Here is a 15932-nt window from a genome sequence, read left to right as displayed (position 1 = left end):
CATTTTGGCGTAATGTGCATTTGCTGGATCAGCATATTGAAGCAAGGCCTGAAATTGATTGTTCTTTGTGAATGTGATAATCTTCAAGACTGTCCCAAACTTGGAGAAAATCTAAATAAAAAGCCAACTAGTCAATTCATGCTTCAATGACTTCTAGGAAAGTTCGAGATATAAATGGCATGGATATTTCACATAATCAACGCTATTTTCTAAATAACTTTACTCTTCACTCTTTGTTAAGGGAGCTACATCAGGATTTACATGAATTCATTAACTGAAAGGAAACATAACTGCTGTACTTTACCATTAGATTGTTCAGTTATATTGCTACTTAAGCTGCAAGGAAAAGAGTGAAATGAATTCTATTTCAACATTATGTGTGATTTACAATGTTAGTTCTCTTTTTTTCCTGGATTTCTCAGCAGCTCTTAATACCACTGACCATGTACAGTGGTGCCTTGCAAGACGAACACCTCGCGGGACAAAAAACCCACTGGACGATTGGTTTTTGCAATTGCTATGGTGCCTCACAAGACGGCTTCTTCTATGGCCATGCTTCGCAAGACGGTCCCCCCCCCCGAGACCGATGCCTTGCAAGACAAAAAACATTCATTCGTCTTGCGAGGTTCCCATAGGAATACATTTCAATGCATTCCTATGGGAAGCTGCTTTTTGCAAGACGATTTTTTCGCAGGACAGTGATACTCGCGGAACGAATTACATTCGTAACTGCAAATGTGGGTTGTATTTCCAGAACATGATGTTAAAATGGCTCTAATCTTACCAGTCATTAAACAAAAGACATCTGAGGTGTATCACCATCAAAATATGCCCACCTCTCTTTTCTACCTGTGAATTCCAAGGAGGCTCACTCCTGTATAGCCGTGGTTACTGGCTGAAGATAGAGTGGGGATGGATAAGCTCAAACAAGCGGAAATGTAATCCACATAAGACAGAAATAATTGGGATGAAAAGATCTATTGGTCTGGATAAAGGAATTCAATTGGTATCAAACATGACTGCACTTCCCTTGAACACCAAGTCTGTAGCTTGAGTATTTTGTATTTACTGGTTTCTATGGAAACTCAAGTGGTTCTAATAGCCAAGAGTGTCTTTTACTAAGATCAACTGACATATCGTTTGCAATCTTAACTGCAAAAAAGTTCATCGGACCTCAGTTATGCATGATCTAGTTATATTTATTCTGTAATGTGCTGTACCTGAGGTTGCCTTTGAAGATGACTCAGAAACTTCAGAAGCTAGAGATGAGTCAGTTTATGTCCCAGCTGAGGCTAGACAATCTATACCTGCTATGCTATGTTGCCTGCGTATTTCCAGAGAGGAACTGGAAATGGTCCTGCTCACTGGCCCATCACAAAGGTCAGGACATTTGGTGAACATTACAGTTAGGGCCTTCTCAGTAGTGACTTATATTCTTTTTTAAACTCCCTCATGAGAGACATATGACTAAAGCCAACTCTGGCTGCTTTTAAAAAGATTTTAAAAACTCATATCCTTTCACTCTTAATGTATTTGCTGCTGATGGCTATATTAACATTAGTGAAAATCCTCCTGCATAGATGTGTCCACATAACACAAGCAGAACAAGTCTTCCAGGTGAACTGCTCCAAGTGCTGGTTTTAACTTGTAAAGCCCTAAATGACTTGGGACCAAACTATCTAAAAGACTGCATCTGCCTCTATGAGCCTGCCTATGCATTAAGAGCATCACTTGGTGGGGACACAGGAGACAGCCTTTTCTGTCACTGCTTGCAGACTCTGGAACTCCCTCCCATGGGAAGCTAGGCTGGCTGCATCATTGCTGTCTTTCTGCAAGCAGGCAAAGACCTTTCTCCTTAGGCAGGCTTTGCCTTAATGACAGATGGTATGAGAGAGTTTTTAAATGGATTGTGCTCTGATGTTTTAAATGTATTTTAATACTGATTTTATTTTAATATACCGTATTTTTCTGTGTATAAGATGCCCCCATGTATCAGACACTCCCTAATTTTCTAACCCAAAATTCAGAAATCAGTATTTTAAACATTAGAAAGGAACACATTTGTATTTAGTTATTAGGCAACATTTACATGCCAGTGCTACGATATTATGCATCACCCTTACCACCCTTGTCACTGCCTACACCAGTGATGGCTGAGCCCGACTGCCCAAACTGGAAAAACAAAAACAAAACAAAACAAAAAAAACAGCGGGCAGGGGTGGCAGAAGCAGAAGGGATAATCCCAGGCATGGAGGTGCCTCCAGACCCCACTCCAAATCTGCCTCCAGTCGAGACCAACCACACCACTGTCTATAGGAATACGGCCAGCCTGCCGCAGCCAGCACCAGCTGCTCCAGATCCTGGAGGTTCAAGGTTCAGCTGCCGGGAGTCGTGATCTGGTGACTTATGGCTTGCGTGCCCACAGAGAAGGCTCTGTGTGTCAGCTGTGGCACATGTGCCATAGGTTTGCCATCGCTGGCCTACACACTCCTCAGCATCAGCTTACATCATCTGCATAAGACTTGCGATTGGAGGAAGCCTGTTTGCAGAGACAAGCTATCCGCAGTTTCACTTGTGACTGGAGGCAGATGGTTTGCAGAGACATAGGCAGTTTCGCAACTGCACAGTTTTCTCCTCAGCTTACTTCTGTGTAAAAGATGACCCCTCAATGTTTACTCTAACAATTTTAGGAAAAAGTATAGTCTTTTACGCTGAAAAATATGGTAATACTTGTTCAAAGCTATTTTAATATTGGTATACTAATTGTTTTTAGGTTTTAAATGCTGATTTTTAAAATGTAAGCCACCTTGAGTCCTTTAAAGGAGAAAGGTGGGATAGAAACATTTAAAATAAATAAATAAAGTTAAGAAATCACTGCATATCTTATCTATTGTATTCATTATACAACAGATACGATCTACTGTAGTTTCTTTACTTGAGGCATTTCTCCTCCAAAGAACACTATTTGCATTAAACTGGTGTAACTAAGTAAGATAACTTGGGCCAGAGAACTGGATTTATTTTAAATTGTTTATATTTATTTAAAATATTTTACCTCACCTTTCTCCATGAAAAGGACCCAAAATTACAACATTGAAAGAAAATATTTAAAGTTGAAAACAATGAGCATGCAACAGTGGTTAACATAATTAAAAGACAATATTTAAAGCTAAGAAGAATTAATAGAAAGAGGCATCTTACATCATTAAAAGGCAATATTAATGCTAAGAACAATAAGTACACACACACACACACACAAAAACCAAATGTCACTCTGATAAATGGGAAACCCAAACATGAAAAACACAAGTAGTACTAAAAATCCAGTCAAAGCAGTAATGCATAACAAGCCATCTAAAAATCACACACAGGCAGCTAATGATACAGGGAAGGCTTGCCTAAAGAAAAATGTCTGTGCCTGCTTACGGAAGGACAGCAAAGATGGAACCAGTCTGGCCTCCTTTGGGAGGGAGTTCCAAAGTCTTGGAGCAGAGACAGAGGTGGCCCTTTCCCATGTCCCCACCAAACACACCTGTGAAGCTGGTGGGACCAAGGGAAAGGCCTCTCCTGATGATCTTAACAGCCAAGCCAGCTCATAATGGGAGATACGGTCTTTGAGATAGCTTGAACCCAAGACATTTAGGGCTTTATAGGTTAAAACCAGTACTTTTGAATTGTGCCCGGAAACAGCTCAGCAGCCAGCAGAGCTCCTGTAACAGGGTGGTTATGTGATCACTGTAACCAGCTCCAGTCAGCAATCTGACTGCTGCATTTTGGAACTGCTGAGATTTCCTGACACTTTCCATCACCAGCCATCACAAAGAGCGAGTTACAGTCATCCAGCTGAAATATAATTAGGGTGTGTATGACAGAAGCCAGCTCAGATCTGTCAAGACATTGAAATAGAAAGTACACTAGTTTTAATTGTGCAAATACACATCTGGCCCCCTCCAAGACCTGGGCATCCAAGTTCAAGGATGAATCCAGGAGCACCCCAAACTGTGCACCTGCTTTTTAAAGTGGGAGTATAATCCCATCCAGTACAGGCTGCATCCCTATTCCTTGATCTGCCTTTCAATTGACCAGAAGCACCTCTGTCTCGTCTGGGTTAAGCTTCCATTTATTCACCCTAATCCAGTCCATTCTTGATATCAAACACTGATTTAAAGCCAAAACATTTTCCTTGGATTTAGGTGGCAAAGAGAGGTAGAGTTGAGTGTCATCCACATACTGATGACACCAAATCCCAAAACTCCAGATAATCTCTCCCAGTGGTTTCATTTAGATGTAACACAGAAGACAAAACAGAATCCTGAGGGATCCCACAGGTCAGTGGCCAGGGTGTCAAATAGGAATCCCCTGCCGCCGCCTTCTGAGTTCTTGCCTCCAGGAAGGACTGCAGCCATCATAAAACATCACCCCTAAATTCCATTCCAGAGAGTTGGGTGCACTGAAAGGTTCAGCAAAACCAACAGGGACACAGATTCCCCTATCCAGTTCCTAATGTAGATCATCCACCAAGGCAACCAAAGCCACTTCTGTTCCATAACCAGGTCTGAAGCCAGATAGAAATGGATCTAGATAATCTGTCTCATCCAAAAACCTCTGGAATGAAGAGGCCACAACCCAGTCTAGCACTTTCCCCAAGAATGGGATAGCAGATACTGGTTGGTAATTATTCAGCGTTGTGGGGTCCAAAAAGGGCTTCTTTAGCAATGGTCTTGCTTTTGCTTCGTTTAAGCATGCAGGGATCCCGCCCTGTTGCAAGGATCCCCGCCCTGTTGCAAGGATCCCTGCACAAAGAGCGAGTTACAGTCATCCAGCTGAAATATAATTAGGGTCCTCCTACCCAATCGACCAGTCCCTTCCTGGAAACTTTTATGAGCCAGGAGAGGCAAGGATCCAGCAACGGCTTGACTAAAGAAATGCTTTAATATATATAATATATGTGCATACATGTAAAGTGCACTATAACACTGAGAACAGCACGTTTAATTAAATATGTAAATACAATTCTCACACTAAATTTGCACTAAACTGTACACTAAATATATAATCAAATACTATATATTTTGCTCCACAAGACGCATTTTTCCACCCCCCAAAAAGTGGGGGGGAAGTATGTGCGTCTTATGGAGCAAATACAGTAAAAAAAGGTTCCAACACCACCACCAAGAAGCCTCTCACTGCCATGCTGGGAGGCCTCTGAACTGGCACCAAAGACTGCTTGCTGTTTGGACCTCACCATTCTGCACGGCTGGCTTTCCAGGATCTGCTTCTTGCAGCCCACCTGGAAAACCAGCAAGGCTAACAGGCCTATGGCAGCAGGCAATGAAAACAGCCAAGGACCAAAGGGGAAAGAGTAATTCTAGAAAGACCAGGGGAAACCACACAGTCCCCCACATAGGCAGTTGATTTTCCCACATTTGGGGAAATCACAGGGGTCAGCACACCCAGAGTGCAATAGATGAGCCTTACCCTGGGAAAACCACTTTTACAATAATGGTATCTCCCCTGCCAGGTATGAGTTGGAATGGCCCCGGAAAATTCTTCCCATTTCTGTGCCCTATCCCCCAAAGGCAGGGCTGCACAGCTTCAGTCCTGAAAGAGGCCAAGAGAGCTACTTAGTGTTTTGGGGTGCCCCACAGGACCCCACAGGACCCCCATCAGGGGCTGGAATGTTCCTCCCATAATCCTCCAGTGCACAGATATCAGCATACCTAATATGCGGGGCAGGCAGGGAAATTCAAACTTTCAGTTAGTGAAGAGGCTGCTTGTCTGCTTCCTTGCTAGTACAAGCAGTTAGATTGCTGGGAGAGAGACTTGGGACTGCCTGGTATTGTCGTTTTAAAATGTAAAATGTAGTTTAAAAGCTGCTTGTTTTGGGTTAAATTGTGCTTGGGTGAAAAGGTGCTCCGTTTGAGCTGAAACCTGCTTGTGTAGAAACGTGCATAGGGGTACTTGCTTTAAAAGCTGCTTGTTTTGGGTTAAACTGTGCTTGGGTGAAAAGGTGCTCCATGTGAGCTGAAACCTGCTTGTGTAGAAACGTGCATAGGGGTACTTGCTTTAAAAGCTGCTTGTTTTGGGTTAAACTGTGCTTGGGTGAAAAGGTGCTCCGTTTGAGCTGAAACCTGCTTGTGTAGAAACGTGCATACCAGTACTTGCTTTAAAAGCTGCCTGGGAAGCCTTTCAGACCAGTGCCGATCAGCTGTTACGTGGGGAGAGGAGAGGGGGAAGGAGCAGGAGCAGAGAAGAGCACAAAACGGCTGCCGTCTGCCAGCTGCCTGCTGGCTTTTAGCTGTTTAGGGCTCTTTTTTGGCTGTTCTGTGGTCTAACCAAGGCACTGTGAAGAGCAAGGCTCAGTCTACAGTACCTGGTAAGTGACTTTCTTTTAAGTTTTTTAAAGTTTCTGACCTTTTTTCTCCCCATAAAAAATGTGTTAATTTTCAATGCATTTCTATGGGAAATTTGGATTCAACTTGCAAACTTTTCAACTAGTTCTGGGCACCTATTTATTTATTTATTATTTATTTATTTATTTGATTTATATCCCGCCCATCTGGTATATCATACCACTCACCTAATAGAGAATGTATTTCCAAAGGGTGTTGCAGCAAGGAAACTAACTGTGCCTCATGAATTCTAACTGGATTACAGTACATGCTTCCTGATTTCAGCTACTATAGTGTGTATTCAGTTTTTTTGGCTTGTCAAGAACATTGTTCATGGCTTTGTGTGGCCTAACCTGTTGTGCCTTGCATGCTATAAATGTTCAATTATGTCAAAAAATGAAGATTTGGTCTTATGCTGAGCATGTGCTACTGCTGGTGAATGGGATCGGGTTAAGCTTTGTGTTGCTGTTCTTTTGCATAACCTAAAGTAAATAAGGAAAACCAGCTGTTAAATAGTTTCATTCCACTATTTATCCTCCACTCAACCAAAAGGGACCTCTCAATGCAGTGCCAAATCAGACAAACCATTTCTAACTTAATACTGTATAAGCTTGAGCTGTAGCTGGGCAGAGTTGCACAACAATCTCATCTGTCATTGAGACATTTCTATAAGCATGGGGAGGAGGTGGATGAAAGGAAATGTAAAATATAGGTAGAGTGGTATAGGTCTTATCACTGGCTGATAATGATCTATATTAATGCCACTGTTGACTGCTGTTCACTTTACATGGTTCAAATGTTATTCTGTTATAGTTTATTAAATATTTTATTACACTCTTTGGTTCAGAATATATTTTCCCTGCGTTCCTCCTCTAAAAATTAAGTGCGTCTTAAGGTCCGGTGCCTCTTATGGAGCAAAAAATACAGTAAAAGTCATTAGCTCTAATTCTAAATGTTTCCATTCAGCTATAACTATCAGTTTTCTGCATTTTGACTTATTTTTAAAAATGTGTGCCTTTATTTACAACTGCCTAACACAGAGCCCATGTAGGAAAAGAGGAGCAGAAGAGAATGCATCTTGAGTGAATACGCAGCACCCAACAGCCAATTTCTCAGTACTGTGATGACTGTTTGACTGTCCTCTCTATAAAACAATCCTAAACAGGTGGTCACATGAAATGCAAAAAATGTGTTGTTGTTTTTTAAAGAAAAGCTTCTTACCTGATATAGCACTTCTAGAGTTACAGGATAGAAGAGATTTTCAACTATAATTCGGAGAACTGAACTCTGACCAGGAGGTAGTCCACCCTCAGTAGCTGGAGCACCTGTAAGGGCCAGGCCTCCAGACTGCACAGCAGTCACTGCTTGCAATGCTGCTTGAGCTCTCTAAGAGAGAAAACAGAAGCAAATAAGTTAAAAAAAACTTACTTATGTATCATACACACCATTGTAACACAATTTTGACACAAATTATGGTCTGGATTTAATCCTGTAGAAACAACAACAACAACAAAATCAAAGGACACAGCCGCACATGTACTTTCTCTGCACTACATCCTATGTGTACACCTGTAATAAGTACTCACATCAGTTAATATTTTTTCATATCATTCATAGCATTTTTTCATATCATTTTAAGTTAATGGTAAAAATGTTCTGGTTCTAGTGGGGCATCTCCCAACACTGATCATGTGGTAATTTGGTCCAAATGGCTGGATTCCTGTAATGCAACTTTATACCGGCTGCAACGCTTTTTCATAAATTAAAAATTTTGAAACCGCCCCCCACACATTGCCAAAGCTTCTGAAGATCCTGTGAAATCCTTTGTCCCACGGAAGCTTTTGGAGTACAGTGGTGCCTCGCATTACGAGCGCTCTGTTTGATGAAGAAATCGCTTTACATTGATGTTTTGGCGACCGCAAAACGATGTTCCCTATGGGGGAATTGCGCTTTGCAATGATCAGTCCCCTGTTTCGGTAACCGATCATCACAAAGCGATGATATTCACACAGCTGATCGGCGGTTGCAAAATGGCCGCCAGGGGAAAAAAATGGCCGCCCACTGTTTTTTGGGACGGATTCCTTGCTGCACGGGCAGCGAAAATGGCCGCGTTATGGAGGATCTTCAATGGACGGTGAGTTTGAAGCCCCTATGAACGCATTAATCGGGTTTTAATGCGTTTCTATGGGCTTTTTAAAATCGCATGACATTTTCGTTTTACAGCGATTTTCGCGGAACGAATTAACGTCGTCATGCGAGGCATCACTGTAATAGGACAAGGGAATTGAAGTCTTTAATTTCTGAAAATTGCCATAGCAACCATCCCAGCAGTGGCAGCCATAATTCATTCCAGAGGCAGCAGCTTTCAAAAACTAAAGACTCCCCCACTTCAAGTCCTGGGGCCTCCAACATCTTCCCCAATATGAAAGAAAGCCTTGGAACCTTTGGTGATGATGCAGAAATACTGGAAAATTTTAATTCATGAAAAAGAACTTATGACTCTGTCAGCCTTATACAGCATAAAGCTGTGCAACAATATTTCACCCAGTCTACTGCAGTAAAAAGAGTAGCAAATATTCCAATGGATTTCTAGACACACATAGACTACAGCAGTGATGGCGAACCTTTTTGAGCCCATGCCCAAATGGTAACACAAAACCAAAATATTTATTTTGAAGTGCCAACACTGCAATTAAACCTGAATACTGAGGTTTTAGTTTAGAAAAAACAACTCCTGTCATTTACACATTTTGTCTGTCTGGTTCTTTATTGATTCCTCCAACTGACAGCTCTTTTAGAAAAAAGTCAAGTGCAAAATGCTACACTGAATTAAATGCACCCTATTTATAAAGCTTATTAAGTACATTGAAATCCTGAGCTTGTTTCCTCCAAAGTAAGCTACCCTCAGAAAAGCAGCTATAAATAGGAGTGCAAATTTTTAAAGTGTATACCTAAATTTAATAACTCATAAAGTGTATACCAGTGGTCAGGAAATGGGTAAATTACCCCAAATGGGGTAAAAATGAAAATCCTGGGGGTAATGAGGACGTGACCCTAACTCCCTTCTCTCCTCCTCCTTCTCCTCTTCTGCCCAGAGGGGGGGTCCTGGCTGCCTAATCACCCCCTTCTCCAGCCTGGCTGCAACTGAGCCACAGCAGATGGCAGCGGTCAATGGGCCCGGCCAGTGGCGTATGACAGCCAAGGCGTCAGTGGCAGGGCCGGCCATGGCAGAGGGCAAGGCCAGAGCAAGTGGCTGGAGCGCCCTAGCCAGGAGGAGCCTCCCCTTCCAGTGCCTGGGGAGGTGGATCGTGGCGGAGAGGGGCAGGTGTGGCCATGACGGCAGCCTTCTGATGCCAGGACGCCAACGCCACCCCACGGCCTGTCCCCGTTCCCAGAGCAGCCAGTCGGGTGGCAGCGGCACTCACGCAGCCATTCAACTTCCTTTGGCGGTGCCGCCACGTCGGCCAGTCAGGCCTGGCAGAGCCTCTTGCCCTCCATGTGGTAGCTGTCAAGGTGCTTCGATGGCGAGGCCCATGGGAGCCCTGACACCGAGGCCTGACACAGCCACCCTGGCACGCAGCCGCCAGTGCCGGAATGGGAGGTGGCATTGGGCACCCCCAGCAGGCAAGCCACCTGCTGCTCTTCAATGGCAGAGCTAAATGCAGTGGAGATGAACTTTGGAAGGTTCCTTTTTTCGTGAGTTTATTTATATTTATATATATATTTAATTTATATACCACCCCATTAGTCCCAAGGCACTATTCTGGGCCGTTTACAGACAATTACAAAACAGGACAAACAAACTATGGACACTAAAATGTAACAGAAACAGCAATGTCAAATCAAAACCATAAAAGCCAACAGAAGCAACAACTTTTCACAATAAAGAGAACCAGATGGGAGGCACTCAGACAAGGTTGGACTGCAAAGCCTCCCTGAAGAGTAGTGTTTTTTAAAGCTCAACCCCCATCTCTGTTGTATGCTTTTCTTAGAAAACCTACTTTTGTATTCAATTCACCAGTTTGTTTTACAGAGTATCCTGTGACTGGTCACATCTATCATGGCAGTGTTTCTCAATGTTCCCAGTTTGGGGACCCTGGGAATCAAAAACAGAGTCTGGGGACTTTGCTGAAGCCTCAGATGATCAGGATCTAACCAGTATCTTAACGAAGATCACCTAAGGAACCTGATAAATGACATAACTGAATTCAATTAAAGATAGGTGGAGGCATTCTGAATGTTATGCTTAACCAATGAATGAATTATGTACTCATACTGCTAATTCATCCGTTAAAAATCCAGAAAGATTAATGAATAATCATTTATCAAGCCTGTCTTCCTATATAAACACCCTGTGAGTAAGCACCATTGACTACAAGGGACTTACGCTTATATAAACATGGATAGCTTTGCATTTTAGAAGTGTTACATCACAGGATTGCAGAGCTCCATCCCATAACATATGGTGAAGCTCTAATGATATATTTCTGATATATTTCTATAGTACTATAATTTTTCAAACCCTGACCTATTGTTACCAAGTTAAAAGTTTCTGCATCGCATGTAACAAAAACAAAAACAAAGAAAACTAAAAATATCAATTCACCTATCTTTTATTTCCTATCCCTATCCTTCTTACCTACATATAAACTCTTTTCCTCCCTCCCATTTCCCCGCGCCTCACTAATGTTTGGCGCGAGCTCTGGGGGGGGGGGAGACACCACCCCCACCAGTCTGTAACCCAGCCGAACCCTCAACTCTATTTCACCCCACCTCATATATTTATCCATATATATTCAAAAGTTTCTTTCTTTCTTTCTTTCTTTCTTTCTTTCTTATGCTACCCATGTAGCCAGACTATTCTGGGTAGTTCACAACAAAATCAAACCAAAAACATAATTACAAGTACAAAATAAATTCAACATATAAAGCATCATATTTTGGATTAAAAATAGAACTATGTGGAAAATGCCTTAAAATTACTTCCACCTCCTACTGTCAAACAGAAAGCAATTTGTAAGACTGGCTAGAAAAAAAATCAAGTGTGTACCATAATACAATCTTACCGAAATCCTTTACTGGTTACTTTTGAATGCAATGCAATCCACCAATTGTCATTAGTTATTGATGCCTTTTTAATTCTGGTTTTATGAGTCAAGGCTTGCAGTCCGGTGAAAGTAGTACCGTATTTTTCGCTCCATAAGACGCACTTCCCCCCACAAATAATGGGGGAGAAAGTATGTGTGTCTTATGGAGCGAATACAGTAAAAAAAAAGGGTTCCAACACCACCACCAAGAAGCCTCTCACTGCCATGCTGGGAGACCTCTGAACTGGCACCAGAGACTGCTTGCTGTTTGGACCTCACCATTCTGCATTGCTGGCTTTCCAGGATCTGCTTCCTGGAGCCCACCTGGAAAATCAGCAAGGCCAACAGGCCTATGGCAGCAGGCAGTGAAAACAGCCAAGGAACAAAGGGAAAGAGAGATTCTAGAAAGACCATGGGAAACCACAAACACAGTCCTCCACATAGGCAGTAGATTTGCCCACATTTGGGGAAATGACAGGGGTCAGCACATCCAAAGTGCAATAGATGAGCCTCACCCTGGGAAAACCACTTTGATGATCATGGTATCTCCCCTGCCAGGTATGAGTTGGAATGGCCCCTGAACCTCCTGCCCTTTTCTGTGCCCTGTCCCCCAAAGGCATGGTGCACCCCTGGCTGCACCTCCTGATCAGAACAGGGCTGCACAGCCCAAGTCCCAAAAGAGGCCAAGAGACCTACTCAGTGTTTTGGGGTGCCCCACAGGGGTTGGATGTTTCTCCCACAATCAGGAGCTGGATGTTCCTCCCACAATCCCCCAGTGCACAGATATTAGCATAGCTAATATGCAGGGAAAGCGCGGAAATTCAAACTTTCAGTTAGTGAAGAGGCTGCTTGTCTGCTTCCTTGCTAGTACAAGCAGTTAGAGAGGTGGGAAAGAGACCTGGGACTGCCTGGTATTGTCGTTTTAAAATGTAAAATTTAGTTTAAAAGCTGTTTGTTTGGGGTTAGTGCTTGGGTGAAAAGGTGCTCCATTTGAGTTGAAACCTGCTTGTGTAGAAACATGCATAGGGGTACTTGCTTTCAAAGCTCCCTGGGAAGCTGTTCAGACCAGCGCCGATCAGCTGTTAGGTGGGGAGTGGAGAGGGGAAAGGAGCAGGAGCAGAGAAGAGCACAAAATGGCTGCCGTCTGCCGGCTGCCTGTTAGCTGTTTGGAGCTCTTTTTTGGCTGTTCTGGGGTCTACCAAGGCACTGTGAAGAGCAAGGCTCAGTCTACAGTACCTGGTAAGTGACTTTCTTTTAAGTTTTTTAAAGTTTCTGACCTTTTTTCTCCCCATAAAAATGCATTAATTAATTTTCAATGCATTTCTATGGGAAATTTGGATTCGACTTGCAAACTTTTCAACTAGTTCTGGGCACCTAATAGAGAATGTATTTCCAAAGGGTGTTGCAGCAAGGAATTTAACTGTGCCTCATGACTTCTAACTGGATTACAGTACTGCTTCCTGATTTCAGCTACTATAGTTTGTATTCAGTTTTTTTGGCTCATCAAGAACATTGTTCATGGCTTTGTGTCCCCTAACCTGTTGTGCCTTGCATGTGATAAACATTCAATTATGTGAGACAATGGAGATTTGGTCTTATGCTGAGCATGTGCTACTGCTGGTGAATGGGATCGGGTTAAGCTTTGTGTTGCTGTTCTTTTGCATAACCTAAAGTAAATAAGGAAAACCAGCTGTTAAATAGTTTCATTCCACTATTTATCGTCCACACAACCAAAAGGGACCTCTCAATGCAGTGCCAAATCAGACAAACCATTTCTAACTTAATACTGTATAGGCTTGAGCTGTAGCTAGGCAGAGTTGCACAACAATCTCATCTGTCATTGAGACATTTCTATAAGCATGGGGAGGAGGTGGATGAAAGGAAATGTAAAATATAGGTAGAGTGGTATAGGTCTTATCACTGGCTGATAATGGTCTATATGTACTTGAATTAAATTTATGGTACATAAACCAGAGTACACAAAGCTTTAAGTCTCTCCATTTGTCATTGACAGTGGTAATGGTTCTCAATGCCACTGTTGACTGCTGTTCACTTTACATGGTTCAAATGTTATTCTGTTATAGTTTATTAAATATTTTATTACACTATTTGGTTCAGAATATATTTTCCCTGTTTTCTCCTCTAAAAATTATGTGCGTCTTTAGGTCAGGTGCATCTTATGTAGCAAAAAGTACAGTAATTCACAAGCCGGACTGACTGCCCCAGGCTGTTCTACAGCAGTAAACAATAAAGCAGCCTTATCTCCGATCTCTAAAAGAACTGATTTACAAGTGCCGCAACCAAGGAAGGTAGCAGGGATAGGTGGCTTACAACTGTGCAGTTTGGGTTTGGCTGTGGGGAATGGGGGGGGTAGCGCTCCGCTCGCATGCCCAGGGAGAGGTCTCTGTGTGCCAGCTGTGGAATGCATACCATAGGTTTGCCATCAATGTGAGTGACATTAATTCATCACCCTTAACATCAAAGAGAATTGACTTCCTCAGAGGTTTTCTGGCTTAGTGAACAAAACTTTGTCTTTTCTTTGCCTGGCTGGACAGGTGGATAGAGACTAATCGTGTACTGACAACAGTGTTATCTGTTTATAATCCAGTGCTATCTAAGACCTTAACTATTATGGAGAGAAGCTAGAAGAAAAATGACATACGACCATTTCTCAGTCCAGAGAACATACTGATAAGATGGTGCAATACCACATTTATTTCCCTCTCACATACACATATATTTATTTATTTATTTATTTTTATTTATTTATTTAATTTATACCCTGCTTATCTGGCCCACCGGACCACTCTAGGCGGCTTCCAAATATAAAATCAAATATATCCACAAGTGTGTTTATGGTTCAAATGAAAACAAATGTTCAGGGTACCAAATGGATCAAATACAGTATCATAAAACAGGCTAGCAAACACAGATGAAGGTTTGAAAAGGCATGTGCTACCTGCCCCCAATCATTCAACCAGGAACGTTTGCATTCAAAATTCAGCAGTGGGATATTCATGCTTTGCAAAGCTGTTTTATGAAATAACCGAGTACAGGGGTTCTAGAAAAGTATCTAATCAAACTAGTTATTAAATGTCTAATCAAACTTACCTAAAGGTTCTAACACTAAATAGGAAGGTTTAAAAGGAGAGAGCCAGCCAAGGGACAGAACAGTTTTCATTACTAAGCTAGGGTTAAACATTTTAAAAAATAATATTTTCCTATTTTAATATTTTTTCTTAAAATCATTATTAATGTTCAGCTTTTTATGTATTTAAACATCTGGATCTTCCATTCTGAAATACAAGAGGATATGGTTTTCTAGTGAATATTGCTGGTTTTCAAGGTTCACTTAACTCCTAGTTTGTTTCAGAGATTTTTTTTCAATGAAGTTAGACGAGATTATAATTGATGTTCTTCAGCAAGGCACTGTATTCTCAACGTGGTGCTTCCTGGTTGTTCTGGACTGCAACCCGACATCACCCCCAAACAGGTCATTCTAGCCTAACATGTTAGCATTGAGGGCATCTGTTCTAAAGCAAACCTAGTTACTGCATCAATCCAATTGATATTGTTAATTCCACTGTTTATATCTCTAATTTTGATTTATTTTATTCAGTTGTGTCCTGCCTTTTGTCCAAAGCACCTCATAGTGTAATCAAAAACTTTTAGGACATAAAAATCCTATGAATAAGAACAGTAAATAATACAATATATATCAGATTATAGTTTTCAGAAACTAGTAAGACTCAAGTAATTGAAAACAATATGCCTAATTAAACTTGTGTCAGAAAAAAGGAACCTTCTTTGTGTGTTAGCAGATGATATCAGAGAACAAGACCATGGTGTGGGAAACAAAAACACCCTTTTAATACTGATGGCCCATGAAAATTCTAACAATACTAAATACATCAGGAAGAAATGAGATCAGGTTATCCTATTGTAAAATAATACAAGGGTTCGGGTATTAAGGGGACATGGACATGGACTGGAGGGAAAAGAGATGCTCCCATCTTCCCAAAGCTAAAATTCTGATATTCAGTTTTTTAATTTTTGGTAGTACAAGAAAGAGCATGCATAGCTGAAAAGGAAAGAGAAGGACCGGGAGTGGGAAACTGCATTGTTTCTGAACCAGTACAGCTTAGTAAGGGAAGAAAAAACAAGCCCTTTTCTGTGTGTGGGCAGATAACAGCCAGCTCTTTTAAATATATCAGGAAAGCACCAGAAAGAATTCTTCAAGTAAGTTGACTACAGTGGTGCCTCAACTTACGAACATCCTGACATACGACCATTTTGAGTTATGACCAGCTCTGGCAGCAAAATTTTGCTTCAACTTGTGGCCAGAGCTTCCAGTTACGAACAGAAAAAAAGGCAGGGGGAAAAGGCGGGGAATTCAAATTGCTACCCGTTGGTGGTGAAGAGGCTGCTTCTTTGTAGCTCTTTCACTCCAACG

The 15932-nt window shown here is 41.9% G+C and overlaps 1 protein-coding gene, 1 long non-coding RNA gene and 2 pseudogenes across 7 annotated transcripts in view; 1 reads left to right on the top strand and 3 right to left on the bottom strand.

Annotated features, from left to right (window-relative positions):
* The window catches only part of LOC144586537 (uncharacterized), a 65216-nt gene extending 57990 nt beyond the window's left edge, over window positions 1-7226 (top strand). The window contains exon 2 of the long non-coding RNA XR_013541408.1: window positions 6341-7226. This is a non-coding gene — a long non-coding RNA (uncharacterized LOC144586537). The remainder of the gene's footprint in view (window positions 1-6340) is intronic.
* PTBP3 (polypyrimidine tract binding protein 3) overlaps window positions 1-15932 on the bottom strand; it is a 94142-nt gene that overhangs the window by 33936 nt on the left and 44274 nt on the right. For all 6 annotated transcript variants that reach the window (XM_072992009.2, XM_072992008.2, XM_078384874.1 and 3 more), the window contains 2 exons: window positions 7614-7778; window positions 1-111 (listed from right to left, as the gene is read on the bottom strand). In XM_072992009.2, coding sequence (XP_072848110.1) covers window positions 1-111; window positions 7614-7778 — 276 coding nt within the window. The remainder of the gene's footprint in view (window positions 112-7613; window positions 7779-15932) is intronic.
* LOC140705132 (U1 spliceosomal RNA) lies at window positions 5379-5529 on the bottom strand (annotated as a pseudogene).
* LOC140705101 (U1 spliceosomal RNA) lies at window positions 11891-12045 on the bottom strand (annotated as a pseudogene).

Source organism: Pogona vitticeps, chromosome 2 (assembly GCF_051106095.1).
Source record: "Pogona vitticeps strain Pit_001003342236 chromosome 2, PviZW2.1, whole genome shotgun sequence".
NCBI classification, from domain to species: domain Eukaryota; kingdom Metazoa; phylum Chordata; class Lepidosauria; order Squamata; family Agamidae; genus Pogona; species Pogona vitticeps.
Note: the sequence above shows the minus strand (reverse complement) of the source record. Positions and strands in the feature narration are given on the sequence as shown.